Genomic DNA, 27,202 nt, shown 5'->3' on the forward strand with positions numbered 1-27,202 from the left:
TCACACTTTAAAAACTTTATTTATATAAAAAAATCATTTTGTTTGAAAAGCGTTACAAGAGTGTGCACAGGAATCAGACAAGGAACAGCGGGGTGCTCCTGCCCCCTCCACCCTCACCCTGCAGCCAGCTCCCCTGCCCTGCACAGGAGAGGAGGGAAGGGGGAAGCTTGGTTTTGTGGTTGGTGTTTTGTTTGTGTGGTGGGCTTTTTTTTGGTTCATCTGGAATTAAAAAATTAAAAGGAATTAGTGTTTTACGTATTGAAAGGAAAGAGAGAAGTTAGATCCCAGAACAAAACCAAACGGAGCTGAGGTGTGGCTGGAGCTGGAAGAGCGAGGCACAAGTGTGTGTACTGGGGAGGGCTCCGTTCTCCAGTTTGCAGCCTTGCAAGGAGGTTCCAGTTGCACAGGGAGCCTAAAAGCCTCCCCCTGTTCACCCCAAAGATCACAGCACCAAACACGGCCCCACCACCACAGAGATGCTCCAGGACAGGAGGGGAGAGCCCTGCCCCTATTCAGTAGTGGCAGCCAAAGGCAGCAGGGCTGGGATCCTCTCCCCCGCTGGACTTCCAGCTCAGCCCCACCAGGAGCCTGTTACACCGCTTCCCATAGCGAAGCCAGACAGTACAATTCAAAGAGCTATTTCACAGTGGCAAAAGAAAGGCACATGTCAAGAGAAGTCTGAGGGGGCACTGCCACGGGCAGCTGGTGCACGGGGGTGGATGGGATCCAGGCCCTACCTGCTGCGCATGCCCTCACAGACCCACCGCTACTTCAGCCAGTTCCCAAAGAAAGCCGGCCCCAAAAGCCCTGCTGCTTCTCCTCCTCCCCCAGGGAAGGATCACCCCAGGGCAGAGACCTGTCCCACCACACCACGCAGACCCTCTCCCTACATAAGGATCCCTCTTTTCAACTGCCCCATCCAGACCCCCCGTTCTCCCTGGCAGGATCCAGAACCAGGCCAAACAGTCAGAGTTAAGATAGATCCCTCTTCCCACACCCCCAAAGCCTCACGTAGATCAAAGCAAGAAGAGTTATTGCTGCTTCTCCTTTCCACCAACACCCCCGTGACTCCAGCCTCCTTCGCACCCCAGTCCCGCTGCCACCAGGGAGGGATGCTCTTGTCCCTGCAGCCTCAGCTGAAGAGTGATCCCACACACAGAAAAATATCCTATAGGCAACAAAGGAAGGTGGCAAGTAAGGTCTTGGTCCCTGTCCCCGCAGTAGACTCCGAGCAGAAGGAAGGCGCGGCAGAGAAGGCAGTTCCTGGTCAAGGCAGAGGTCTGGAATTGTTTTGCAGCATTCTTGCCAGTTGTGGCAGGCAGTCAGGCAGGAGGGCCTCCTCTCTGAAGGAAGGGAAGTGGTGGAGGACAGGGAGGAAGAGTTATTGATAGTTGTCCCAGAACAGGGAGGTACAGCCACTGAGAGGAGGCAGAGCGGCCTGGGCTGCCTCCTGTGGGACCAGGCCCAGTCATTTGGCTGGCGAGTTGGCACTAACAGTCCAGCGAAAAAAAAAAAGAGTTGAAAAAAAATTGGGTCCATTCCACCACGAAGAGTTATATATATTTATATATATAAAATATATTATCAACCAAATTGAGCGGAGGCAGGAATAGCAGCTTAAATCTTCTGCTGTGGAGAGAGAGGGGGAGAAATGTTAGCATATCCAGAGCAGGAACCATCGGTGAAGATACATTTTCAGCCCCCGTGGATCAGATGGTGATTGCAGACAGCAGCGATCAGAGCATGATTTGACTGCCTAAAGCACCCCAACAGCACAGCAGGATTTGCCACCGCTCATCACATTGGACAGGGTGCTGCAGGACATACCGACACAGGGGAAAACACAGCAGAATCTTCCTCTGCCTCGGGCTGGGATTCCTGCCCCTCCTCCTGCTGCAGACACACGGGGTTAGTAGGGCCGAGGAGCAGGCGGGGGTTAGTCACAGAAGCCCAGTTCTCCAAGTGTCATTCCCTGCACCTCCGCCCACTTAAGTTGCATTAAGAAAAGCTGCTCACCATCAGCGGTGCTGCCTTCACTGGCTCCGTGTCTCTAAGATCACCAGATCGGTCCAGTGTCCTGCTGTGGTCCATCTCATTAAGTGTGGAATAGTTGTCTGGAGGAAGACAGCAGACCATCAGTCATGCTGCCTTTCTGTGAGCCAGCATCCTCCCCATAGGAGGCAAGGTGTTCCCAGCACATCAGTGAAGATGCCCCTCCTCCAGTCCCTTTCCTACCTGGTCCCATGTTGCTCATCTGGATCTCCTCCCGGGAGGATTTCTTGTCTACAAGGATGAGAAAACAGATCAGACATATCCTCTGCAGCCAAGAGCAGCAGTGGATTCACTGCTGGATAAGCACAGGTGGAGCTCCAGCCTCAGCACTGCTGGCCCAAGGATACTATAGAACCTATGTAAACTCTGAGCAACCTTTATAGCCTTGAGAAAAAAAACTCCCTAGGTTGATGGTGTTGCATGAGCCCCTGGGGAACCCAAGGAAGCTGGGGGTGAAAAGTACAGAGGGAACACAGGTATCCACAAGTTAAAATGGGGACAAGCACCAAAGGGAGGGTGGGCACATACCTGTTTTTTGGTTCCTGTCGATGAGAGGCAAGGTGCTGTCATCAAATGAGTTTCCCCCTTGTGTCCGAGAGGCACTGCTGAGGTTCACCTGGAGCACAAGACAGCAACCACTCATACTCCATACACCAAGCACACAGCAGCCCCAGCAGGGTTTCCCTCCCACAGCCCTTGGAGCAAAGGACCTGAAGACACCCCAAATCCTTGGGTGTACCCACAATAAAGGGTGGAGGTAGTCTACCTAGGCTGGGTCAGAGCAGCACCCAGCCTTGAAGAGGCAGTTGCAGCTTTTAGGAAGGGAAGCAAATACTGGAGGACCTTTTTTTTTCCCCTCCCCTCCTCAGCGCTGCCACAATGGCTTTAGTGCTACAGACTTTCCCTGTTGGTAGATCTGATGTTCAAGGCTGCATACTTTGCAGAGCATTTCTGCTCCACTGCTACCTATCCACCCACTGAGAAGTGGCAGAGGGGACACCTTCAAGGGTCTCTAGTGACAGCAGTAAGAGCTGAAATCAAACACTGTTGAGTTCCTGGAGCACTTTCTCCATGCAGCAGGACCCAAGCTGCAACAGGGTACTTCACCATTCCCCATACCTGGAAATCTGACTTCTTCCAGCCTTCCTTCTCCAGGGGTTTCCGCAGCTCTTTATATCCCCAGACTGTCTGCAAGACGAGGGCAGCTGCTCGAACTTCTCTCTCTGAGCGGTTCCTAGAAAGCAGTAAAGCAAGAGATGTTGGACAATGTCCACAGACTCAAAGCAGCCTTGGGAAAAGCCCCTCACTACCCTTCAAAGCAGAGCCTACCCAGTTTTGTTGATCAGCACCAGCTTCTCAATCCCCTGCGTTTCCCGCAACTTCTTGGCAGCCTCAAGGTTGTCTACAATGACTTCATTGATGGTGTTGAGGATGGACACGACTGTATCCTCAGAGAGGTTTTTGGCTGGAGTCTGCTGGCCTCCAGGCAGGTTCTTCACTAGGTTGGGGATGGCATGTTTACCTAATAAGGGCAAATAGTCAGGCATGAGTGAGCAAAGAAAAGGATCAGAGACTGGTCCCCAGTTCTGATTTATCTCCCAAGGAGCCCACTGTATGTTTTTCTGGGAAGTGAACAAGACACCCCCTGCACAGCCACTGTGCCCATGCATGTCCTCAGCCACTCAGTCTAGAGGAAGTGTTAAGCCAGATAGATATGAGGTATGTCTGCAGCTCTCACCTATCAGCTCTTTGTTACGCAAGTCAACAGCCAGGTTGCGGAGAGCTCCGGATGCTGCTTTCACTACACGTTCACTGTCATGAGTCAGGAGGTCAGCAATGGCAGAGAGTCCCTTCTCCTGGCGGAGAGCCGAGCGGATGTACCGGCCATACTGCAGGGAGAGCAGAACACCAGGGTGGAACACAGGCACACGCAGCTTCACCTTGCTCCTGAATGTGGGTGTATTACTGGGAGCTTTAACACCCACCCACCTCAGAAACCAAGTGCCCTAAGTATGCCCATAGGGAGAGAACCATCTCCAAGTAATCCCAGGCAAGGCCTGTGAATGGGAGAGGACTGATTCACAGGTGTCAAAGCCCCTGTGTCAGCCAGGTAAGCATGACTTTGTTTGATCTTTCCATACAAAGAAAGAGAATACAGAGCAAAGGCACAGTAGGACTACAGAGCGGGCCCAAACATACGCTCCCTTCTTCCAGACTGCAGAAGGGAAGAAGTGTCAGAGAACAGGCTGCAGACAGAGACACATGCAGCCCTTGGAAAGAAACGGCTGATAGAAAGCAAAGAACACTCAACAGCAAAGGAGAGATGTGGTCCACATTTGAGTGGTGCTGCCGAATTCTCTCTTCTTAATAGCAAGCCACATAAAGTGCAACAGCCTGGAATGCCAGAGCTTTGACACTTTACAGCTCTGTTGACACCAAAAAGTGATGATCCCCTTTCCCTTAAACACTGATGAATACCAACGTGCCCAGCTCTACAAGGCACTCACCGTCCAACTGCCAGCACACAGATTCTGAATTGCTCCTGCTGAAGCCTCTAGGATGGCTGGAGTCTTGCTTTCTTTTAACAGGGAGATGTATATCCGGATCACTTCTGGCTGGAAGAGGAGCTCGTAGCCTGCCAGAGAGACACAGGGAGGAAGAACTTATAACCTCTGCCAGTACCCAAGACCAAGCAACAGACATGCTCGGAGGAGCACTGCTAGGCACTGTCTGCTTTTTGGTACACAGTAGGACAAGCTGTCCCTCAGCAACAGAAACCCCAGATAATCAGCCCAGACATCTATTTCAGACTTCAGAATACAGTGTTTTGGGGGCAAAAGTAGCTGAACTAAACCCCATGGCCAATAGCTGCTGCTCAGCTGGCCACAGAGGGGCTGTGATTTGCTGCCCTCAAGGTTGGAATCCTTGGAATCAGGTAAGATGCCTGCCTTGGAATTCCCCTTCCTCAAATTCATACTACACAACACTCCTCTAGGCAGAGCATTTTAGTTTAAAATCCTGCCCATCCTTTGTGTCCAGGAGAGAAGAGCAGGCAGGACACCAACAAGTTTAAAAACACAGCAGAAGGGGCCTCTTTGCAGGGCTGTGCCACCATGCTGTCCCTCAGCTCCAAGAGCAACAGCTCCCTCTGCAGCCACAACAAGCCTGTCTTGAGGTAGCGCTCACATCCACCAAGACCAGCAGGCCTCCTCAGGGCTGCCTGCAGCAGAGCTTGTGAGCCTGGGCAACCAGAAACAAACTACTTTCAAGTCAAACCTCTGCCCATTTAGGAGGCTCTTTTCAGTGAGAAAACAAAAAGCTATGCATGCCATTCCCAGACTGCTTGTGGGAAGGCAGCCCTAAGCATCAGAGTCCTGAGTGCGCTAGACAACATACCTTTGGCTGGAGTTGTTCTTTTGGGAAAATCCACTGTATCTGCACTAGGGTCTTCGGGGAGCTTCTTACCTTTAAAGGGCAAGCACAGAGGCATAAGACATCTCATTTTCCCATCCACATCAGCCCAGCAGCTTTTTGCCACTTGCTACAAGAACAAGCCCAGAGGTGAGCAGAAGCTACATGCCACCGAGGACATTAGTCACATTGCAGGCAGCACAAGGCCAGCTGCAGGGAACAAAAAGCTCAGAAAGGCACCCAATCATTTTCACCAAGGAAAAATTAAAATCAAGAGCACACTCACCTCTGGAGAACCATTCGTCTATTGGCGAAGCGGAGAGGACAGGAGAGAGGGGAGGCATGAGGAGAGAAGTGCCGACAGCATCATGGGGCAGATCGTTTGGCAAGAAAGCAAAGGGAAGGGGAAGGGACAACACATAAGAAAAGGGAAGATGTGAAGTTAGTGGTTATCCATCCACCACCATCCCATCACCACAGAAACCCACAAGGGCACCATTAGCTCGTGTCAAATGCTTTGAGTGAGCCAAGCATTAACTTCCCAAAGCAAGGGAAGGCACAAGACACCGTGTTTCCAGAGAGAGCCACAACTTAGCCTTCACACGAGAGATGACAGAACGGATCACAAAGATTCCAGACCACCCTCAAGCCCCACTGAAATAAATGCTTCTTTATGTCACCAGCCAACGAACCTTTGCCCTTCTTCGCACCAAAACAGCTTGCAGCATGGGGCCCAGCATTGTTGGTGGTGGCCAGAGGAGTCTCCTGGTAGCGTTCAGCATGGGGGATCTCACGATGGACTTGGTAAGACAAGTTTCTCAGCAGGCACACGCAATTCTCCACCAGCTACGGAAAACCAGACAGTTCTACTCAGATCGGCACGTGCCTAGTCCACATCCCTGAGCAAAAGCTACACTCACTGACTTAGTCACAGCCCTGCCATAGGGTCAAGTACTCCAACTGCTGGCTGAGAGCCCAACACCTGGTCACATCCCACAGAGGCTCTCCTCCCAAGTGTGGAAAGGCAGGTGCCAGGTTTGGGTGCTCCTCAAATAGCCCTGTCAGCTCAAATTCCTTGGTTCCCCTCCATCTTTTGACCTTATCAGAATGAACCCAGGAACAATCCATAACCAGCAGAACACTGCATATCCTGCCTTGCTGTGCTGGCCCAGGTAGCATCCCCTCTGTAGTACCTTGCTATCTGAGTCCTTCTGGCCAATCTCAGACTGGAGGATGTATATAAGGGCGTCCACCAGCCCATCACATTCTCGCAGCTTCCGACGGGCTTCACTCCGCTCTGAGCTCACATTCCTGTCAAGCAAGAGAGATGTAGCATGAGGGAGACAGCTGAGGGCAAGCAAGGAGCAGTCCACACTCAAAAGAGCTCAAATCAAAGGAAGTCTCCTCTCTGGCTTCTCTCTACAAAGAGAAAGTCCTCCAGTGCCAAGGAGCATCATCACATCATAAACAGCAGCTGTCCCAGGAGCTGCTTCTCCACAGCCAACAAAGCAGTCACTTCCCACTCCAGGATGGAAGCAGACTCCTCCCCAGCCCACTACAGCTCTCTGCCAGACATTTGTAGCCCCCCTCCCTTACCTAAGGCAGCCAGCAGTATTGGTGAGTACAGATTCCCACTCAATGTGGCGTGGTTTTGAGTCCTCATTGGGTTCCCGCTCCCAGCCTGAGCGGGGGATAATAACCTCATCAGTCAGGGCATGCAGTGCATGATCCACAATGGCCATCTTGATGGAGTCATGTGAAGACAGGTTCCACAGTGTTCCTGCAAAGCCACACACAGAAGGTGCTCGGTCAGGTCACGTGGGCTTTAAATGCCTGCACCCTACATCTCACCCAACAGGTTAGCACCTCCTCACCTCCCCAGAGCAGTTACCTGTGATGACTTCAGTGAGGTCCATATCATGGGTCTTTCGCAACAGGCGCACCAAAGCAGGCACCCCATCACAATTCTTGATAGCAATTTTGTTGTCTTGGTCCTTGCCAAAGGAGATGTTCTTGAGGGCCCCGCAGGCACCATAATGCACCTCTTTCTTGGGGTGGTCCAACAATCCCACCAGCACTGGAATGCCCTTCAGCTTGCGCACCTCTGTCTTCACCTTGTCATTACGGTAGCACAGGTGCTGCAGGTAAGCAGCTGCATTGGACTTGACAGCATCCAGGCGGAAGCTCAGCATCGCTATCACCTCTGGCAGCTCTGGCTGACGCCAGTTGCCTGGGGCTGGTGCTCCTTTCCTCAGGCTATCCAGGCTAGCCAAGCTGCCCCGCTCATGCTGAGCCAGAGGGGCCCAGTAGTACCGGTCGGGAGCCACTTCATCGACCAGCATGTCTTCATAACTCCTAGGAGAGGAGACAGCAAGAATCAGTAGAGGATGGAGATAACGCACACGGTACAAAGTCACTGCTACTTGGAGGCCAGCCCCAGACAGCACCAAGATGGATTGGGAAACAGGAGGTTCCTGAGCAGCCCCAGTAGCAACTAAGGTCACTTCCCACACGCCACATCTCTTCTGGGTCAGACACAGAGTCCTGCTCTCTGTGTAACCTTTACAGTAGCAAGGCCCAGCTTTGATGCTGAGCCAGCACACATTAACACCACAAACAACTACTCAGGTCCATGGCCACTAGAGGGCAAGTTCATCCCACAACAAAGTGCTGGTGAGTGCAAATCACACAGAAGCTCCCCAGGCCTCCACACCCAGCCTTGGTACAAGCAAGTCTTCTATCTGGCAGTAGTGCACACAGCCCACTACACACAAAGCACACAAAATCCCTGATTCCAGCCCTACTTTTAGGTCACTGCCAAGCCTGCATGGCAAATATAGTTTTCCCTTTACTTGGGGCAAAGGAATTTGGAAGCCTCCAGCAGAAAGGGACAGAAGGAGCAGGGGGCTGTGCTACTCTGAAAGCTACATCCATCGGGACCATTGTGCTACACACTGTGGTTGCACAACCAAGGTCCAAGATGAGGCTGTGTCCCCTGGCTCACATTTGCTCAGTCACCTTCAGATCCCACTTCTAAGCTCCCAAATCTGACACAGGAAGATCCCTGTCACCAACTGAGCGGGTACAGAAAGATGCAAGAAAGGACAATGACATGTTCTGCTCCCTACACAGCCTCCCCTACTATCTCTGGTATAGAACTCGCCCAAACCACAAGCTCCAGGGGCACAGTCACGTGGGCTGGCAACCAAAGAATGCTGTTCAGTCTGGCATCTGAGAACACCACTTTGGCCATCAACACTGCCCTTGCAGCAGAACAAAGCAGGAGCAAGACAGCTGCCCAATGCCAACACTACAAAAGAGACATCTCAACTCTTGCCAGCACAGCCTGCAGCTGGCCTCATCCCCATAAGAAGCCTTTAGCATCCCAAAAGGGGTATGGGATGGCATAGCAAGGCAGGGGAAGGCAAAGGGACTACCGTGGTGCTGCTGAACCCTCCTGCAGGCAGGGAGCTCCAGAGTCATACAGAGGGTACAAGGCCACATACCACTAAGCACACACACACACACCCTCCGCACTCTCTGCCTAACATGCTCCCTTGTCCCCCACGTGCCTGGCAAGCTGCCTCTCCGAAGGAAGTCATTAAACACCAGGCCCCTGCTCAAGACAAACATCTTGGAGGCAGGGGGTGGGATGTTGCTCTTGCCTGTTGCCATCTCAGTGAGCCAGTCAGCTAAGCAAGATGGTAACTGAGAAGGCAGGGGACAAGCCAAGCTCAACAGTGCCTGGATTCCACAGATTGCTGTGATCTTTATCGGTCTGCATGGGGAGGGAGAGCCTCCTCATGGGGCCGTAGGAAAGGGCTGCACACATCCCCACTCTTCTGGACTCTGCCTTATCCCTTCTGTCCAAGGGGCATGCTGAAGGGCCAGTCAGGGGCTCAGGTCTGCCAAAGCCGGCTTCTCAAGTCAGCCTCACCAGCTCTACTTTAACCAGCACAAACTTCACAACACAAAGCTGGGGAAATCAATCTGAGAGAACAACTGCCCCAACTGGTTTAACACAGCAACAGAAACGCTCGTGCTGGCACAAGCCAAAAAGACAAAGCTCCTCCTTTAGTCTCTGCAGCAGCCAAAAGCTACTGGGGATTTACAGGAGAAACGGGTGGATCCCTGACAGTGGCCAGCAAATGCCTCCCTTTCCCTTCCTCTCAAGCCTCCGCTTCTTGTCCTTGGCACCTAAGGAGCCTGTGGTCATCCCTCTGACTGCCCCCATAGCAGGAATGGATGTGCATTCCAGCCCACTGGCAGCCACGCACCACTGCTGGGGGTCCAGGCTCAGCTCCTCACTCCAATCCTATCTCAGCCCCTTTCAAATTCACTCCAGCACCTCCCCAAACTGCACTTGGCAGCACAGGCAGCAAGCAGAGCAAGCTGAGAGGCTTAGCCAGCCAGCAGCCACCATCATTTGTATGAGATAACTGTGCAAGATACCAGTCCCTGGCAGCCACAGCCTCCGGCAGGTAACATTCCAAGGTGCCTGCAAGCACCTGGAGGGCAGTTATTAAGGACCACCAAACCCCTCTTCTACCTGACCGAGGCAGCTGCACAGCAGTCAGGCTGAAAGTGCTGCTGATCACCCACAGCAGAATGAAGGGGAGAAGCTGCAACTGTCAAACAGGTCGAGCAGCCTGTCCCACCCTGCAAGAGCATTCCCGAGGGCACTGCAGCACTAAGCCTGGTTTGCTTCAGCCCCAGGCTCGGCACAACTCCTCCAAGGCTGCCTGCTGCTCTCAGCTTGGCAAGAATGCAATGGTGAGGCTGCCACTGCTTCCAGCCAGCAAACATCAGGCACATTTCCCAGCAGATAAACCAGACTGGGGCATAGGATGAATACTGCAGTGCCCAACCTCAGCCAGTGACAGAGCAGCTGGATACTTCTTACCATGCTAATAGAACAGGTAGTGCAGGGGAAAGAGCCCAGAGCCATGTCCAGCCACTCATGGAACTCCTTGCTGCAGGACAACTGGTTCAATTAGCTCTGAGTATTAACCACCAATTAAGCACAAAATTAATTTGAAGCAGATACAAGATTTCTCCTGCACAAGCCACGCCTGACTCAGCTTGTGGAACTGTCCCTCTTTCTATTCACGCTGCACCAAACACTTGGGAGATTTAAGGGCATAAGCTGTGGCAGAGAACGTGAAGAATTTTAAGGCAGCACAGCACAAATTATGCTCAAAGTAACCTATTATATTACATCTTGTTACATCAAGGTTGGACTTAATTTTGTGTGTCTCTTCTAACCTAAGTGATTCTATGATTCCTTTGAAAAGAATTGAGTTAAAGGAACTCCAGAGCAACCCCCTGCCCCAGCGTGCGCTGCCACACACTCAGTACCCCAATACCTGAGCCGACGTCGAGCATCAGATGGTGTCCCTGCTCTCCTGGCTGTGCCATAGTCAGACATAAGCCCGTAGTCCACATCATCAAAGCCCACACTGCGCTGGTCATCTTCCAGGCCATACGGCTCAGGGTGGAAGTGGTTGAGGTCCATGTTACTGCCCCCAACTCGCACTTGAGGTTGGGGGCCATAGATGTCCTGGCGGCTGGGGGCCCGGTAAGTGTCCATAGATGGGCGATAGCGCTCATCAATGCGGGTGACACGGGACAGGCTGCCATAGCTGTGATCGCTGCCCGGGTAGCTGTCATCATAAGGGCGGCCATAGCCATCGGGGTAATGGTAGTTGCGAGGAAGCGTGGCTGTGCCTGGCTGGCTCAGGTAGCTTCCAGGGCCACCGTTGCCATTCTTGCGGAAGTTCCTGTCCATCGTCTGCACGTAGTTGCTGGTGACAGGGGAAGTTTCCAAGGGTAACCCATCAGGCCCCATGGGGACCTGCTGCACTGTCCTGGTGGTCACGGTCTTCACCACTTTCTTTACCTAGAGATGGACATAAGGTATATTTGCATCAGGAAATTCTGCCCCACCTCACAGCCCTGAACCCTCTGAGGCCCCTTCCAGTCCAGCACCTCGCTCTGGGCAGGTTTCACACAAACAATGAGCTGGCAACCATCACAGCTGTATCTCTAGCTAGTGACCAATCCATCTATGCCCTCCCCAGGCATGTACCGTGGTCTCTGTGCGTCGGGTTGTCCCATCATCCGATGTCTCCACAGACACAACAGACATGGCCCCTTCTGGGTCCTCCTCCATGGTGTATGTCTCCTCCACAATCTGGCCTGGGTCCTGCATTCTGGGGATTGTGCTGTACAAGAGGTGGCTGTGGTCCTGGGGGGAGCAGGGACAGGCAATCAGCCCTCACCACCAGCACAGCTGACACAGAGCCAGAGGAGGTGTTACACCCCAGGGAGCCCCAATATCCCCTTGCACAGGAGGGCGTAGTCACCAAATATGCCCCGAGCACACTCAGCCAAGGTGCCCACAATAGAAACAAGTTCCCCTCAGCCAGCTAGGTCTCCCCACAACCCCACACAGCGAGGAGGCTGCCCACAGCTTCATTCCTCTTACCTGTGGTCCGTTGAGCTTCAGATCTGGGAACTTCTGTCTTTCCAGGTCAGCATCACCCAAGAAACGGCCGTTCTGAAATGCATATCATCATTGCAGGCCTGTTACCCAACCACTCTCCCATCCATATCAGGATTGCAGCTATCCCCACCTTCCTGGCAGCCCCAGGTCCCAAGCCGACTCTGACAGCCACAGCACATGCCATACATCACTCCTCAGGTCTGTGTAGCACACAGCAAGCCAGCACCCAGCCCAACTGAGCTGAGGGAAGTTATAGCACATGGCACTAAGCCCACCGCCCCCACACTACTTGCACCTCACTCAGATGCCCTTATAGAGAAGCAAAAAGTCTCCCCACTCCCCAAAGTGGCCATGGAGACCTTTCCTATCTCCTGATGTAAGAGCTACAAGCGACATCCCAGATGCTACCAAGGATTGCAAAGGTAACCCAGCTGACTGCTGGGTGTTGCAGCTTTACATGCTCACATTGCCCCTCAGCTGCCCTTTTCCCCATTCCACATTTCCCCTGGCAGCACCAGCTTTCACAGCCAGAAAGGTGGACGCCTTTTACATGATGCTGTGCCTGCCACCAGCCCTGAGGACACCCTCCCCAAAACAGCCCAGGAAAGTGAGAGCAGGACAGAGACCTTGAGCCAAGACAGATTAAATCACACTTCAAGCCTTGTAGAGAAGAGATCTCTCACAGCCCTGGCATGGCTCTTCCAGGGATAAACTAAGATGCTAGGAACATGCCCATTGCCACACCAGAAGAGACACAGACACACCCTCACAGATAATACATCAACTCATATTCCATCTTCTGACAAGCAAAATGAAATGTGGAGGGATACCCACGTACTGAACACAGACAGCCTAAACTGCTCACAGAAGAACAAAACCAAAGCTGACCTGGCAGCAAGACTCTCTAGGCCAATACCTTCTCCCCAGACAGACCCAGAGAGGTTTGCACATCCCAGCTCATGTCAGCCCCAGCCACATACAGCACTACCAGCATTCTGAGAGCAGCAGAGCCTTCTTCCACCTCATCTCCAAGGAGGGCCTAAGGGAGCCAGGCCCAGGGCCATCCCCACTGAGACGGAACTGACAGGGACAGGGGCTCTGGGAGCCCCCTGCCCATCTCTGCCAAGGGCCTTTTTTACCTGGTGCCGCCGGGAGAGTGTGCCGTTGGCCAAGCCCGGGCCGGCGTCCTGTGGGGAGACCCGCACTCGTTCCAGTTGGGCTGAGACATGGCGCCGCTCCTCCTCCAGCGCCCGTGTCAGCTTCTCAAACTGCGCCTCCTGCTCCTTGACAGAGGCAAGGATGCTGGCGGTTGACTCCACTTCCGAGTCGTCCATGGGTGACGGTTACCCAGGACGGGCGGGGAAGGGGCGAAGGGCACAGGGAGGCACAAGCAGAGTTGGCTTGGTGTCAAGGTGAGAGGAGGAAAAGTGACCCAGAATGGGAGGAGCCCCACTCTGCACTGTGCATGATTTGACAGAGGAAAGGAGGAAGGAAAAAAAAACAAAAAGAAAAAAGTCAGAAGAGACTGATTTCATTAAGACAGATTGTCAGAACAAGGGAAAAACAATAACAAGACATATTCACAGCTGCTCCCGGTCCATAAAAAGGAGCAAAGTGAGACAGGACCCCCAGGAGGGGACTACACGAACCCCTCTGAGAGCTGCCACTCCACCACCACCCTCAGGTCCTTGTTAGGGTACCCAGACCTGCAGCCATCCTAGGAGGTCCTCAGCCCACTGATATGGGACAGGCACTGGTTTAGACCCATCAACATCCCCTCCCAAAGGAAAACAGTAAATCAGCACACCGCAGTGAACACATTTTGATAAAGAAATCATTTTCTTCCATACAGACCTGTTAGAGGAGGAAGCTCGGGTGTGATTGGCAAAGGCACGGGACAGCCAGGTCTAGACGTAGAGAGTCATGGGAGAAATAGCCCAGCCACCACAGGGAGGAAGCAGGAGGAAGAGAGCTGCAGGGACAGCAGAACAGGGTCAAATCACGAGCAAACTTAAATCAGAAGGCAGGGAAGGGAACACAGGCTGAGGAAGGGTCTCCTGTCCCTCTGAAGGATGGAGCTGGGACAGCTGAAGGCTTGGCACTCTCTGCAACAGCTCCCTCAGCCCCTCCAAGTGCTCCTCGCTGCCGAAGAACAGCACGGCCCGGCCCTCCACCTCCCCAGCCAAGCCCCGGCAGGCCCACAAGAGGTTTTCCCAAACCCATATAGTCACGGCAGGCGTGTGGGGACTCGCTCGAGCCAGGCAGCCAGGGCAGGAGCTGCTTTCCCACGGTCTCCAGCACAGCACCAGCTTTGCCCACTCTCCCAGTGCCAACACAGGACCAGGAACATGGGCACCACCACCCTCACACAGTACACATCTCCAACCCCTCACCCCAGGGCAGCCCAGTCCCTCCATTTCCAGCTCGATGCAGATGCTGCCTAAGAGGCACTAAGAGTAGAGCGGGTGTTTTCTATTGGGTTCCCCCCCCATCACTTTTAATTCCTACTTATTTTCCACATTAACTCAAAAGCACTCAGATTAAACACTTCCTGAAATGCCTCCCCCACTGCCAGTGAGTCCAAAGCTCATCTGTGGCTCTGCCTGCCCCAGAGCTTCCTACAGATACCTGAGGAGCCCGTCAGCCCCAACGCTATCAGACACCACCATGACCAGATTAGCAAAGCAGGCTGGAAGGTATGCAGAGGGACAGCCACCCCAGGAGGTCCCTCAGCCCCACACAGCCACCAGGCAGGCCCCACACAGCCAGCAGTGCCACTCCAGCCCACGTCCCCACCTCCACACATCCCCTGGGTGCACAGCCCAGAGAATGTGGATGCTAACAATGGAACTTGCAGGGCTGTTAAGGGAGCCAGATAAGGGGCTGGAGCAGCCATGAGGCTGTTTCCTTCCTGTCCCTTCCACAGGGAGTAAACACGCAGCAGCAGGGGAAGGAACAGGACCGGTCCCTCGCCCACTCTGCCTGCACTCACAAACATCCACCCCAGCAGAAGCTACAGCACAACCCAGCACCGGCTGCCACACACACCCCAAGCAGCCACCCAGCCTTCCCAGCTGCTGATTGTCTGCCCCACATCTCTGCCTTCTGCCAACTCCCTGCTGACTCCCACACCACAACCTGGGCACAGCACAGCCCTTTGCTGCCCATCCTTGGCAACTCGGGGCTACAGCCATCTTTAGATTGAGACACGGAGAAAGACGGAAGGCGAGGGAGCAAGCTGCCTGTGACAGCACCAAGCTGAGCATGCTGCATCCCACAAAGCAAAGGACGAAATTCCAGGGATTGCTTTGCACCCATTTCCTTCTCCTCATCCCCCATCTCTGAAGATACAACTGCACAGAGCATTTTTCCAAAGCCAGACCGTGACCATCTTTGCATGAAAGCCTTTTCATCATGAGAAGCACTCTGTGACACACCCATCACTTAAAAAACCCAGCAAGCCAAAAATATTTCAGCTGACTTGATTCAGGGTAAAACTAAAAAGCCTGAAGATAAAGCACATCCCCAAGCAGCTCCTACCCCAGGGCACGAGGAACACCGCAGTGCTCATCCCACAGCCCCATGGACCAATGCACACACCCAGAAAGCTCGCCATCCCAGTCCTTCTGGCCTCGTTTTCCCACTTCCCAGTGCTAGGACAACTCCATGCTGCACTCTGAGCTCCTGAAACCAGCCTTCAAAAGGGATGTTGAAGATGCTGTCTCTGTGCTGAAGTGCCCAGTGGAAGAACTCTGGACATTATTCCTAAACCCTTCTGCTCCCAACTCTTGGAATGGCCACCTGCCCCAAGAACAAATACCTCACCTGTGAAAGTAACTTGGAGGGCCCAGCCACAGCCATACCCACCTGGAGTTCACCACATCCTACTATGCTGGACCATGGAGTTCAAGCTTTGAAGGCTCCCCACCAGGACAGGTTCCTGTCGGCCAGAGAGACTGACCCTGAGCTGACAGACAGAATAGGACACCAAGGGCAGAGCACAGGAAAGATCCTACAGATAAGACACAGACAGCAGGCTTGACCAGCAGCGACGTGGCAGGGACAGCAGGGCTGAGGCCAGGCAGGCCTGCCAGGCACACTGCCTCAACTACTAGACAAGAAAAATGGCAACATTGCCCCAGTAATTAGCCTTGCCCCATCCATTTGAGGGGCTCAGAGCCAGCTGGCTGCCTGCCCTTCAGCAGGGAACGCAAGACAGCTCTAAGAACCAGGACCCTGCCCTCTCTGGAGAGGAAGCAACAAATTCTCTGGGTTCCATCTACCTATCGTGATGTACCTAGTAAAAACAGAAGTCCCATCAATAATTGAAGCCTGCAATTGTCTTAGCTCTCACTGCACATTACATTTGATGCTCTGCACTGGTTCACATCGCCACTAATTCACCACAGGCTCCCGGTCAGTCTCAATTAGCTAAAAAATAAATGAACCAACATCTCTGGATCCTTACCACACCCCTGAGCAGTGGGTCCAGGCTCAGAGAGCAATGTGCACAGGAAGGTGAGCACTAACACTAGTCAAGGTGCAGTAGGGCAGCACTGTTTGAGGTAGAGAAACCACAAGATGAACACAACAATCTTTTGGATGCATCTCCAACACCATAGTAGCTCATAGCCCACCCTGAGAACAGCCAAAAGGAAGCAATATGGCAGACCTACAGCTCCCACATGGGAGCAGGAGAGCCTTGTCCAAGGCAGATCCTTATCCAGCAGCCTGGAGGTTGCACAGGACACAGAAAGGACTTTGGAAAGGCCAATACTCATGCTGGAAGGCCAGGCAATATCCTAGGAGCTACTTCTGCTGACGGGGCTGCTCCTTGCCCCATGGGCAGCCCAGCCCACACTGCCAGGCCCTGGAAAGAGCTGGGGAGGAGGAACCACGAGTGGCAGCCATGGTGGAGAGCCACTCAGTGCTCATAGCACACAGCTGGTCCAACCTGCAAGCAGGACTGCAGCCCAGCCTGCCTTGGTTACTGCCACAAGGGCTGCAGTCTCTGTTAAGAAAGCCTCCCTTGCAGAGGGAGTTACCTGTAGGGATGCAAGCAGACACAATAGCAGGCCGTATAAGGGAAAGGGCCAGCAGCCAAGGCAGGATGATAAGAGGGGAGAGATAAGAGCAGGGTGGGGCCTGCACAGCAGGCTGGAGTGAGGAAGCAGACGTGGCACACGCCCCCCACTCCCCCCAAAAAAGAAAAGGGCAGGAATGCACGACAGAGATCAAGTTCCAAGGACCAGCCTGGACACAAAGGTTGGGAAACACGGTGGGCAACCCCCGGCAGGAGACCAGCCCCACCAGGAACAGGGCAGACATTCAGTGCCTTCTGCTGCCCCGGGGAGCAAAGAGCTGGGCACAGCCCACACGGAGCAGTCAGGGCTGCCCCCAGGGAAGGAGAAAGCAACAGCACGAGACCGGCCACAGAAAGAAAGGGCTATAGCCGCAGAGAGCACGGCTTGTTCCGCTGGTATGCCAGCAATCCAGCCCCAGGGCAGCTGTCCCGGGGTGCTCCACAGGGTGGGGGCTGCCACACACTCCAGAGCCACCGTCCTACCCAGGCAGGGCAGGACCTTTAGGTAGGTTCAAAGAGCTGGGTCCTGCCCCCCACCCCCCCCCCTTTCCTGCCAACAACACCCAGCACATCACTCCTAGGGCCCCCTCCCGCATGTCCCCCACGTGCCCAAGGACAGCAAAAAGGCAGGAGCCTGCAGCCCCTGTGCTGAGCTCCCATCCCAGCCCCCCCAGCCCAGGGGTTTCACATGTTGGGAGCCCTTTAGCAGCACAAAGGCAGCTCTCTCCTCTCTGTGGGAATTTGCAGCTGAGCGCTCTGCAGGGACAAAGGGATTTCACAGGCACATCCACAGCCGGCCAGCCTCCCTCCCCCCGGCGTTCCCGCTTCCTGTCACAGTAGCACCAGACCTCAGGGGCACAGCAACAAACAAACACCAAGTGCCGGATTCTGGGAACGGGGCCAGAGCATTCCTGGGGCAGGCTGCACTCGGGCGACCAGCAGGCTCCTGGGCCCTGCAGGGAAGGGGGAGTCCCCAGCTCCCAACCCTGACGAGCTGCAGGGCAGCTCCCCGGCTCCACGCCTCGCTCTAGGGGCAGCAGCCACCAGGATGAGGGACACATAAGCCCCCAGACAAGCAGGATGCTCCCAACCCCCCAGTTCCGCACCCCAGCTTCAGCCACCCTGCTCCATGCCACCACATCGCTGGCCTTCACTCCACCTCTCCCCCACCCACCGCCAGGCTGAACTTTCACATTCAGCCGCCTCTCTCCCACAGGGAAAGCAAACACCAGCCTGGAGCTGCTGAGATAAGAGCTGGACTACAGAGCAGAGGGAGCAAAGTCCCTTTTCAATTAAATCTGAGGTTACATCATGGCGGGAGCTGCCCCCACCGAGCCCAAGCAGAGGGGCAAGGGACAGCACCCAGCTGGGAGCTCACATCTACTGCTGGCTGCATAGAGAAGGAAGATGCAGTGGAGAGACCAGGACTCCCAGCAGCACTGAAGGAAACCTCCCTCCATCCAGCTGCAGGCACAGGCATCCACGGTCAGCAAAGCTCAGGGCACAAACAGCACATCTCAGCACCAGACAGGGGGATTTCACTCTCTTCTTAAGGCAGAGCTCTCTCTACAGCCATCCTTTCCCTTTCCCAGCAAAGCCACCTGAGATCATTTCCTCTTCCAACACCTGCAGCCTCCACATGGCTTACTCAGGCCTGAGGGCTGACCAGGGCACAAAGGCACAGGGGGGCTGGGACTAACATGGAATTGTCCCAACAGCACTGTGTACCAGGAGGGCACTGCACCTGCCTTGTCCATAGAATGCCAGCCACGGAGGTCTGCCTGCCCCATCAGGAATTCCAAAGCCACTAAGAAACAAAAGAGATGGAGAAGAGCAGGACAAAATCCCCCACCCAGCCTCATGAACAGGCTCCCTGTCCATACAGACACAAAGGCAGCTTCCTTTCTTCACTGCCCATCCCACACACACATCCACAGCCAGGCCGGTCACACACCTCTCCCCGCAGAGAGCAAACAAGCAGGCGGTGAGCTCATACTTGGGGTGGGAGCGGCACGCAGGGTATCTCCGAGATGGCCCTGCAGCAGCAATAGGACGTCCTCCTGTCCTCCCCTCACTCCGGACAGCCTCAGCTCGTGGGCAGGCAGTGGGCTGAGTCACAGCACCCATCAGCCAGGGCTGGGCAGGAGGAGGCAGCCAACAAAAGCCCAGCTCCATTCAGCATGACCTCATCGGATGCCCCCGCTCCCTAATTGCACGTATGCATCAACTCCGAGTGAATTTAGAGGACCCTGCCAAGAGGAGTAATGAATGGGTGAAGGAAAACCATGGGGGAAGCATCCTACCCCAGCCCGCAGCTCAAGCTGCTCCCCAGCACTACATTTAGCTGCAGATCCCCTCAGCCTGCTTGCCGAGAGGCAGCTTCCCAGGCTCCTGAACCATCCAAAGGGAAGGAAACCTGCATTTCCTGGTCAGACGGGAAATGACATCGTGGCTTCCCTTTCCCGTAAACTTCTAAACACCACGTCCTGCCAAGGGCTGCTCCCCACCGCCCCAACAGAGCACACAGGCTGGGACACGGCATGGGCACAGCAACCCCAACAGCCGGCACAGCCTAACTGGGCACACTCCCCAAGGGATGCATCCTACCTCCAGGGACCGCATGTGAGGACCTACCATACACAGTGGCTACGCACTCCTGCCTGGGATAGCAAGCATCTCACAAGCAAAAGGTAGCAGGTGCCACATCCCAGCCTCAAGGAGTCTCCCATGGGGATAAAACTGTACCCAGAAGGCTCTGAAGACGGGCTCGGTATTTGCAGAGCTGAGGAAGCAATAGGACCGTAACACCTGCTTGCTGGGACTATAAGAGAGGCTGTGCAGCACATCCAGGCTGTCCCCTGCTCCCCCAGCAGTTCCTTTAAGCATCAGGCAAGGCCATCTCCCCCCCACCACTCCCCACACACACCTTGAAGCAACTCAGCCCGCCCGGAGCCAGGCACGGCAAACAGCTGCGCATGCAGCAACATGCTTGGAAGAATGCGTTACTCCACTGGGCAAGGGGCCTGCCAGGAACACACAAACACGGTGACCCACCCTCCTAGGTCGGAAAAACTCGTCTTTGCAGTTCACCGTGCTCCCTCCCACCCGGCGCAGCTACCCACGCGCTGCCCATAGAGAGCCAGCACCACCTCCCCGGCCTGCCAGGCCAGCGCCGGGAGCATTGCTGCAGAGGCAGCCCAGACACAAGAGTGAATTTAAGGCCCAGGCCCCATGTAAAAGGGGGTTGAGAGGAACATTCATTATCCGAGGACAGAAAGACACCTTCCTCCTCCTCCTGGCCTGGGTGGAATCAGTTCTCCATATTCATTTCCTCTACAACTACTGGTAGAGATCCTACCTGCCTCACCCCAAATACATTGGTCTCTACCAGTAACTCTGCACTTGCACAAGTGGCATTAAGCAGCTCATCCCCCAGCCCTCACTCAGAAGCTGACACAGGTGAAGTCCGTGCCTTCCAGGCTGCCCACACCTGGGCCAGGCCAGTAGCAGGAAGGCAGTGAACTTTGAGCAGCATTCATTGCAATTGGGGCCAACGCCCATAGGAACGGGAGCTATCAGGGCCAGAAAGGAGACATGAGAGCAGCTCCTGCCCTTGCATAGGAGCCCAGCAAGCTGCTGCTGCCACCAGCCCATCTTGGGGTCACCTACATTCTAGAAGAGCACCCAGACAGGCTGCAGGAGAGCCAGTCCCAGGGCTCACTGTTCCATCCTGCTTGCTCAGCTCCCTCCTGTGTTGCAGAGCTAAGGCACCCACACACCTACTGACACCACTGCAGCACCCCACAGAGTCACCCCCTCCTTCTGCATCACCAACAGGCTGGGCTGTGGTTTCACAACCTGTTTAGGCCACGCAGGCAGAAGAAATCCTGCTCTCATCAGCACAAGCATCTGAGCAATCACATGGTCAGAGGAAAGAAGTGCTCAGCACAGATCAGACCCCCAGCCCACACAGCCACAGACGTTTCTGTAGGAGAGAGGACAGGGTGCTGTTGCATGAGGTCACCATGGAGCTGCAGAACACAATGTAGAGGCAGGAGGACAAACCACCAGCCCCTCTGTCACCATCCCCTGGAGGGTGACTGGTGTTTCAGAAGGGAAAGGAAACGTGGAACCTACTGCCACCTCCCTGAGCCCCAGCACCCACATGCACCACAATCACATCAGGCATTACACCACCAGCCACTACCTTAATAGGAACACAGAGCAGAGGGAAAAAAAGGCAAGCGCTCCGGTAAGGGCTGAACATCCCAGCACCACACCTGGCATCTTATGGTGCTTAGTCACCAACTTCCCTCCACACCCCACCATCCATCCCACCCCTCCGTGCTGGGTGGTTTAGACATGGGCCACAATGAGGAAGCAGTACCATACAGTGGGAAAACTGCTTCCTCTGTAAAGAAATAAAGTGGGGAGATGTACTGTGCACTGCAGTACAGGAGGGCCTCACCACACCCAGGTGAAACAAACATGAACCCAACAGTCACCCCCCATCGATCCATTCCCATCTATCGCAGGTACCGGAGCAGGCAGGAGAACACAGCAGCTCTGACTGCAAGGTGGGCAGCTCAGCAACAGACATGAGACATGCAGTAGCCAGACACACTCATGACCCAACACTCATCAGCCTCCAGGACAAGAACAACCCAAGCCTAAAGAAACAGTGCTGTGTCCTTTCCATCCCCAGCAACCCCCTGCACAATGGGGAGAGCCAGCAGAAGGCTGAAGTCACCTCGGGGAACTCCAACACTTTGTTCTGCAGCAATACAGATCCAGCCCCTTCCCAGCAGCCTCACACTGAGGCACATTCCTGCATGCCGTGCCAGAGGACAACTTCCTCCACCAGCCGAGCCCTGTGTCACACGCAGAGCTCTCAGGCTGCCTGAATCACTCAGCGGGTTTAGGTCTTGTCACCACAACCAAGCAACACCTGTTGCTTTTTATGGACTCATATCAATTCTGTGGTTTTGTTCCTTGTCAGAAGCAGAGCTGAGGCAGTGAGAGCAGCACAGTGCAGAGACCTGTGTCTGTAGGGGAAGAAGGGAGCTCTGTGCATCCCCATCACGGAGCTCCAACTCCCAGCCCATCTGTAGGGGAAAGAGGACCATGAGGACTCCTGAACACAGTGACATAGGGCGGCCTTATTGTATGAGAGGTGCTCACCCCGCTGTGGCCAAGCCATGCGGCACTGAGCATCTCCATCCTCCCACCCTTTCAGGGAGGCTCCACACACGATCCCAGCAAGGGCTACATACCACAAGACAGCTGTCTGTACACAATGCAGGTTCAGTCAAATTTGGTTTAAGAACAGCTTAATCAACAACAAAAAAACCCAGCTGCTCCCTTTATTTCTTCCTATTAAAACGTGTGAGTAAGCCCTGTCAAGTCACAGAGCCTGCCTCTGGGAAGTAAGGGTGCCGTCCTTCCCTGTTGCCAACAGGGAGCCGTGTATGGTCAGACAGCAGCGTGCTACAGGTACCAGGCACAGGAGCACAACAACAGCAATGCCCACAGCCACCAGAGACCAGCCTTCATCCTGTATCACCACATCCAGGACAAGACATGGGCAAAGAGGCTGGGGCATGAGCTGCGGTGCCTGGCCCCCTGCAATCCTGGACCACACTGGTGCCAAGTTTCAGCTCCTTCTCCACATCAAGTTGAGGACATTCATACTTCCAGTTCCACAGTGAGAGAGGACACAGAAGGAACCACCAGCAGCTGTACCTGGCTCCATGCACCAGGTGTGTCCCATTAGCACCCAGCAGTTGAGCAGAACAGCCCTCCACAAGGCCAGGCACCACAGAGCTGGCAGGGGATCACCCAGCAGGGCAGGGACAGGCCCGTCCCCATAGAACCCACCACACAGCCCAGCTGGGCAATGGGCCCTGCCCACAGAGGGAGTCACCCCTCAGAGACCCAGCACCACGCAGCAATCAGAGGAAGCTCAGCCATCCCCACTCCCCCACTCGAGGCTCAGGGGTCCTGGGAATCCTCCCACGGACCGACACCGGGACTTCAGTGCAGTCACCCCAAGTTCAGTCTCCACTTTGGCACTCCGAGCAGCGGCTCAGGAAGGTCAGCGCCCTCTCGCACAAAGGCATGAGACGGCCAGCTGACAGGAACTGAGCGGCTGCCTGCAGGGCCCGGCCCGGGCTGCAATAGGGCCGGCTCCGTTCGGTGCCACTTGTCAGCCCGGGGCTCGCCGCTTTTCGCTGTCGTGAGAGCGGAGTCGCGCTGCCGAGCGGAGCCGCCTGGAAGAAGGGAACAGCCGCACCCGCCCCTGACCCTCCCCAGCCACCGGAGTCCCCTCCCGCTAGAACAAAGGCGCGGACGAGGAGAAGGACACGGGAGGACTCCGCTGCCAGCACGCGGGGGGGCGGCCCGGTCCCCGCGCCCTGCCCGGCCCCATCCCGCCCTCCTCCCGCACAAAGGCAGGGCGAGGGCCGCCGATCTCGTTTACACGGGCCGCCAACCCGCCGCGCCTGTCGGGCCAGCTCCCCGCGCCGCTGGCACGCCGGCGCCCTTTGTTGTGCGGCCCGGGGAGCGGCGACACGCGCGGCTCGGCCCGGCCCCGTGCACAGGGCGGCACCGCCACCGACCCACCTTCGTGCTCCCCCCGCCGCGCACTTCGGGGCGCTCCCCGGCTCCGACGGCACGACCCGACCCGATACCGGCCCCCACCCCGCTACGGGCGACACGCGGCCGCGGCCCGGCCACAGCCCTCCGAGCCAGGAAAACGACGGGACAACGCGAGCGGGACTCACCGTGGCCGGGCTCCTCGGGGACAGGGGGCGGTCCCGCCCCGCGGCCGCCCGGCCCGCTCCGGCGGGAGAGGAGCGGCGGGGCGAAGGGCTGGAGGCGCGAGGAGCCCCGCCGAGGGGCGGCCCGGAGCTGCGGCCGTCCGGGCCGGGAGAGCGCACCGCAACGCGGAGCCGGAGACCGTCGGACCGGACTTATCCGCTCCGTGCGCCCCGCGCCGCTCCCGCACCTAAAATGGAAGTTGGTCCGGCGGGGCGGGGGCGGGACGGGCCGCCAGCACCGCCCCCGGCGTCGGAACGACGCGGCCAATGGCGGCAGCGCGGAGCGGAGCGCGGCGCGGTAATGGCGGACGGGAGGGGGGCGGGGGTCTGTGGTACAGCACCGTGAGCGAAACGTATTGCAAGGATTCAGCACGGCCAAGGCTGCGAACACACGGACTGAACTCTATGAGTCACAGCTGCTGCGACTCTGCCCCGCCGTGCCGGGGAACCGGCCGCACTGCGCTGCGCTCACCTGCGACAGGGCGGGGTGGAGGATGGGGGTTCCTCTGCTCCGCCTCGGGTCCGGGATTGGGCCCTGGGGAGGATCTGCCGCTCCCGATTGCCAAAGTGCTGTGCGAGATAATGAGGAAAAGGATTGACGAGTGGTTTGGGTGGGGACGGGTGATTTCAGGGGTAAATATGCGCGTTGGGCAAGGAGAGGTGGGGGAGCCTACAGCCGCCTGCAGGTGTTGGAGGCAGGTCATACCCCGGCCGGGGGGCGGGGGGGGGTTGCTGAGAGCAAAACGGCGTAATGAAGAGCAATGGGATTAAATGAGTGAGAGGGACGCGGTTAGTGAGATTATAAGGCGGCAGACCCCCAGACCCTCCCTGTGGATCAATGCAGCACATCGTTCGGCTCATTGGCTGCAAGGAGCATAGAGGGCACGAGCAGGAGGATGCTCTGCCCCCACAGCCCTTAAAGTCTTTAGTGAGTTTCTTCCAAGCTGAAACACGCTGCTGTGAACACACCTATGAGCAGGAGCTGTGTCGCTTTGAAGCTGGGTGAGCACCTCCTGTCCTGAGGCTGCGGGGCTGAGCTGGACGGGGTCTAATAGTGCAGTGTCAGCTCCAGATCCTCATCCAGCAGCAGCCAGGACAGCCGGTAATGTGTGCTCACTTCTGAAGGAAGATTGTGCCCTGCTCCCTGGGCTCAGCCCGCAGCACATAGTGCTCGTTTACATGTTAAGTATCGTGGCGGATGAGTCCACCCTACTGCTTCCTGGGAAGAAAAGATCTGTTACTGACATGGGAAAATTTGCCCTTTTGCAGTAATTGGGTGTAATAACATCTCATGCGTCCCCTTTCATCCTGCAGCGCTGTTGATGCCTTTTCCAGACGAGACGCCCAAACAAGGCAGCTACCACCGGAACACAGCAAGACGACTTGTTTATCACACACAGCAATGCTCCTCAGCAGTAGAAGGAAGAGGGGGCTGCCACCTCCAGGCCCAGCGTGGGCAGTTCAGAGATGGCCCGTATTGTTCTCCAGCAGGATAACGAGGCGCTTCCGCAGCCCCTTTCCTGTGGGAATCCCAACAGGTCGTTGTCCTCCCCCTGCAGGAGGGGAAGTGTGGCACCGTGCAGTGTAACATCCCATCTGTCAGATGGCTGCACTAAGCAGCGTAGTCTTCTCTCCACCTTGGGTGCTCTTCCTGGTCTCGGGTGCAGCCTTCACTTCTTCAGCCTCCCCTTCCATGGTAGATGCCAGCAATGTGCAAGATACCTCCTAAGAATGGAGAAACGAGAAAGCACAGCGCTGCAGTTTAGTAACAGGAGCAAAAGGGGATGTTAATGGAGAACGATTGCAGCTCTGAGTAAGACCTAAGATAGGAATTTCCCTTCTCTGTAAGAAATCAGCTCAGATTCTGCTGATTGGGAGACTTGGGAAAGGATATGACTAGCTCAGAGGCAGGGCCTCTCTTCCTATGAACTATAGAGCAAGGCAGGAGAACCAGCTTGCACTTAGTCTTCCCATAAACTATAGAGCAAGGCAGGATAACCAGCTTGTACTGAGGCTGCTGCCAGTAGTGAAGGTCCCTTCAACACACGTACAGCCCCAGCTACCAATTCCTGAGCACCTAAAGCAGAGAATCATGCTCTTGCAGTTTGCTGGCAAGACATAGCCAGCAAATTCTGGCAGCAAATGTGGATGCTGGTATATAGAGAGGATCCTGTGAATGGGACAAAAGGTACTAGTAAAAGTTGCACTCGTAAAATGCTTCTTTTGTGTGCAGGCTCTATCTGCAGTGGGAGTGTTTGTTGCTATCACCTGATCCTGTATCAGTAACTTTTTAAGGGCAGACAAGGCCATGGGAGGGAGGGAGGGAGGGGTGGCAGCACCAGGGGCTGCTGGAGCTGAGGAGACATGACAGGGATCAGTGCTGCCCCTGCAAAACACTAGAAATGCCTCAAAGCAAAGGGCTGCCACCTGTGCTTGGGCCAGGCTTTGTGCCACTTTGTGGGTCTGTCAGGACAGAGAACCCTTCTGAGACACACAGGGAACAACGAGTGCGACTAAAGGGGCCTGCATCAGCTTTTCCACCCTCCAGACCACTCACGTACTCTCCTTTGTTTCCAGGAAATGCAATTTCCACTCTTTCCCAGAGCTGCTGCTGGGCTCCCTTGTCTCAGCCGCTGTCACAAGACACACAGCAGTTTGTGAGATGGCTGCGGTCTGATCGGGGCGGCCTGTGCAAAACATCGAGTTCCCATCGCCCACATTGGGCCCAAGAGGCTGTTTGTGCCACGCTGCGCATGAAAAGCACTTTGTGGGCTGGAGCAGATCACGCACTGAGAGCGGACTTTGCCCTTTCATGCTTTGCTTTCCTCTTCCCTGGCCAGCAGCAGCAGTAGGACGCGCAGGAGCTGTTTTGCACACTGTAACTAATGCCCCTGAATGCTCCTTTGTCCATCCTGCGTCACCTGCAGCTCAAGAACTCACAGAGCCTTCAAAGCTGCCTGCCAGCCCCATAGGTTGCATTCTTATCTTTCAGCTTTCAGTGCGTCCCAGGACTGGGGCAGACCCAGATTACTCGCCCTTTTATCACTCCTGCCCATAGGGTGGCTGCAGGAGAGGGAAGAGTGCTCTGCACTGAGTGACACAGAGGAAAGGGAAGAGCCCAGCTTTGCCTCGGTCACTGCCCCAGGGTGGGTGAGCAAGCACCGCAGCAGCACCAGCTCCTTCCTCTAGCACAGGAGAAAGGTGATACCAAGCCCTGCCTCTGAGTCAGCAAGGAGCATGCAGGGAAGATACAGCCATCTCCAGGAACTGGGATTTGGCCTCACCTGCTGATCAGCCTCCTGGTCACAAGAGGAAGCTCTCTGATATCAGCGT

The 27,202-nt window shown here is 55.4% G+C and overlaps 2 protein-coding genes across 14 annotated transcripts; one reads left to right on the top strand and one right to left on the bottom strand.

Annotated features, from left to right (window-relative positions):
* CTNND1 (catenin delta 1) lies at positions 1-24,478 on the bottom strand. 13 transcript variants are annotated; one of them, XM_015863619.3, is made up of 21 exons: positions 23,834-23,973; positions 13,823-13,940; positions 13,108-13,427; positions 11,951-12,022; positions 11,552-11,710; positions 10,830-11,362; positions 7,355-7,818; positions 7,060-7,243; positions 6,657-6,774; positions 6,156-6,309; positions 5,750-5,767; positions 5,449-5,517; positions 4,560-4,687; positions 3,791-3,941; positions 3,382-3,574; positions 3,172-3,286; positions 2,581-2,668; positions 2,236-2,283; positions 2,017-2,114; positions 1,828-1,893; positions 1-1,626 (listed from the first exon to the last, which is right to left on the bottom strand). In XM_015863619.3, exons 3-21 carry the CDS (start codon positions 13,300-13,302, stop codon positions 1,618-1,620), a joined length of 2,862 nt encoding a protein of 953 aa, XP_015719105.2. In that variant the 5' UTR covers positions 13,303-13,427; positions 13,823-13,940; positions 23,834-23,973; the 3' UTR covers positions 1-1,617. The 13 variants fall into 13 exon arrangements, with proteins under 13 accessions (XP_015719105.2, XP_015719099.2, XP_015719106.2 ...); XM_015863613.3 differs by having other exon boundaries at positions 1-1,629; XM_015863620.3 differs by lacking the exon at positions 5,750-5,767 and having other exon boundaries at positions 1-1,629.
* Positions 22,348-26,087, top strand: LOC116653479 (uncharacterized). The gene is made up of 5 exons (XM_085547897.1): positions 22,348-22,353; positions 22,510-22,755; positions 22,965-23,144; positions 23,232-24,167; positions 25,184-26,087. Exons 1-5 carry the CDS (start codon positions 22,348-22,350, stop codon positions 25,190-25,192), a joined length of 1,377 nt encoding a protein of 458 aa, XP_085404023.1. The 3' UTR covers positions 25,193-26,087.
* The last annotated feature ends 1,115 nt before the right edge of the window (positions 26,088-27,202 follow it).

The sequence above is a fragment of the Coturnix japonica genome, chromosome 5 (genome assembly GCF_054131305.1).
Source record: "Coturnix japonica strain WE chromosome 5, WE-NBRP24, whole genome shotgun sequence".
In the NCBI taxonomy this organism is placed as follows: Eukaryota; Metazoa; Chordata; class Aves; order Galliformes; family Phasianidae; genus Coturnix; species Coturnix japonica.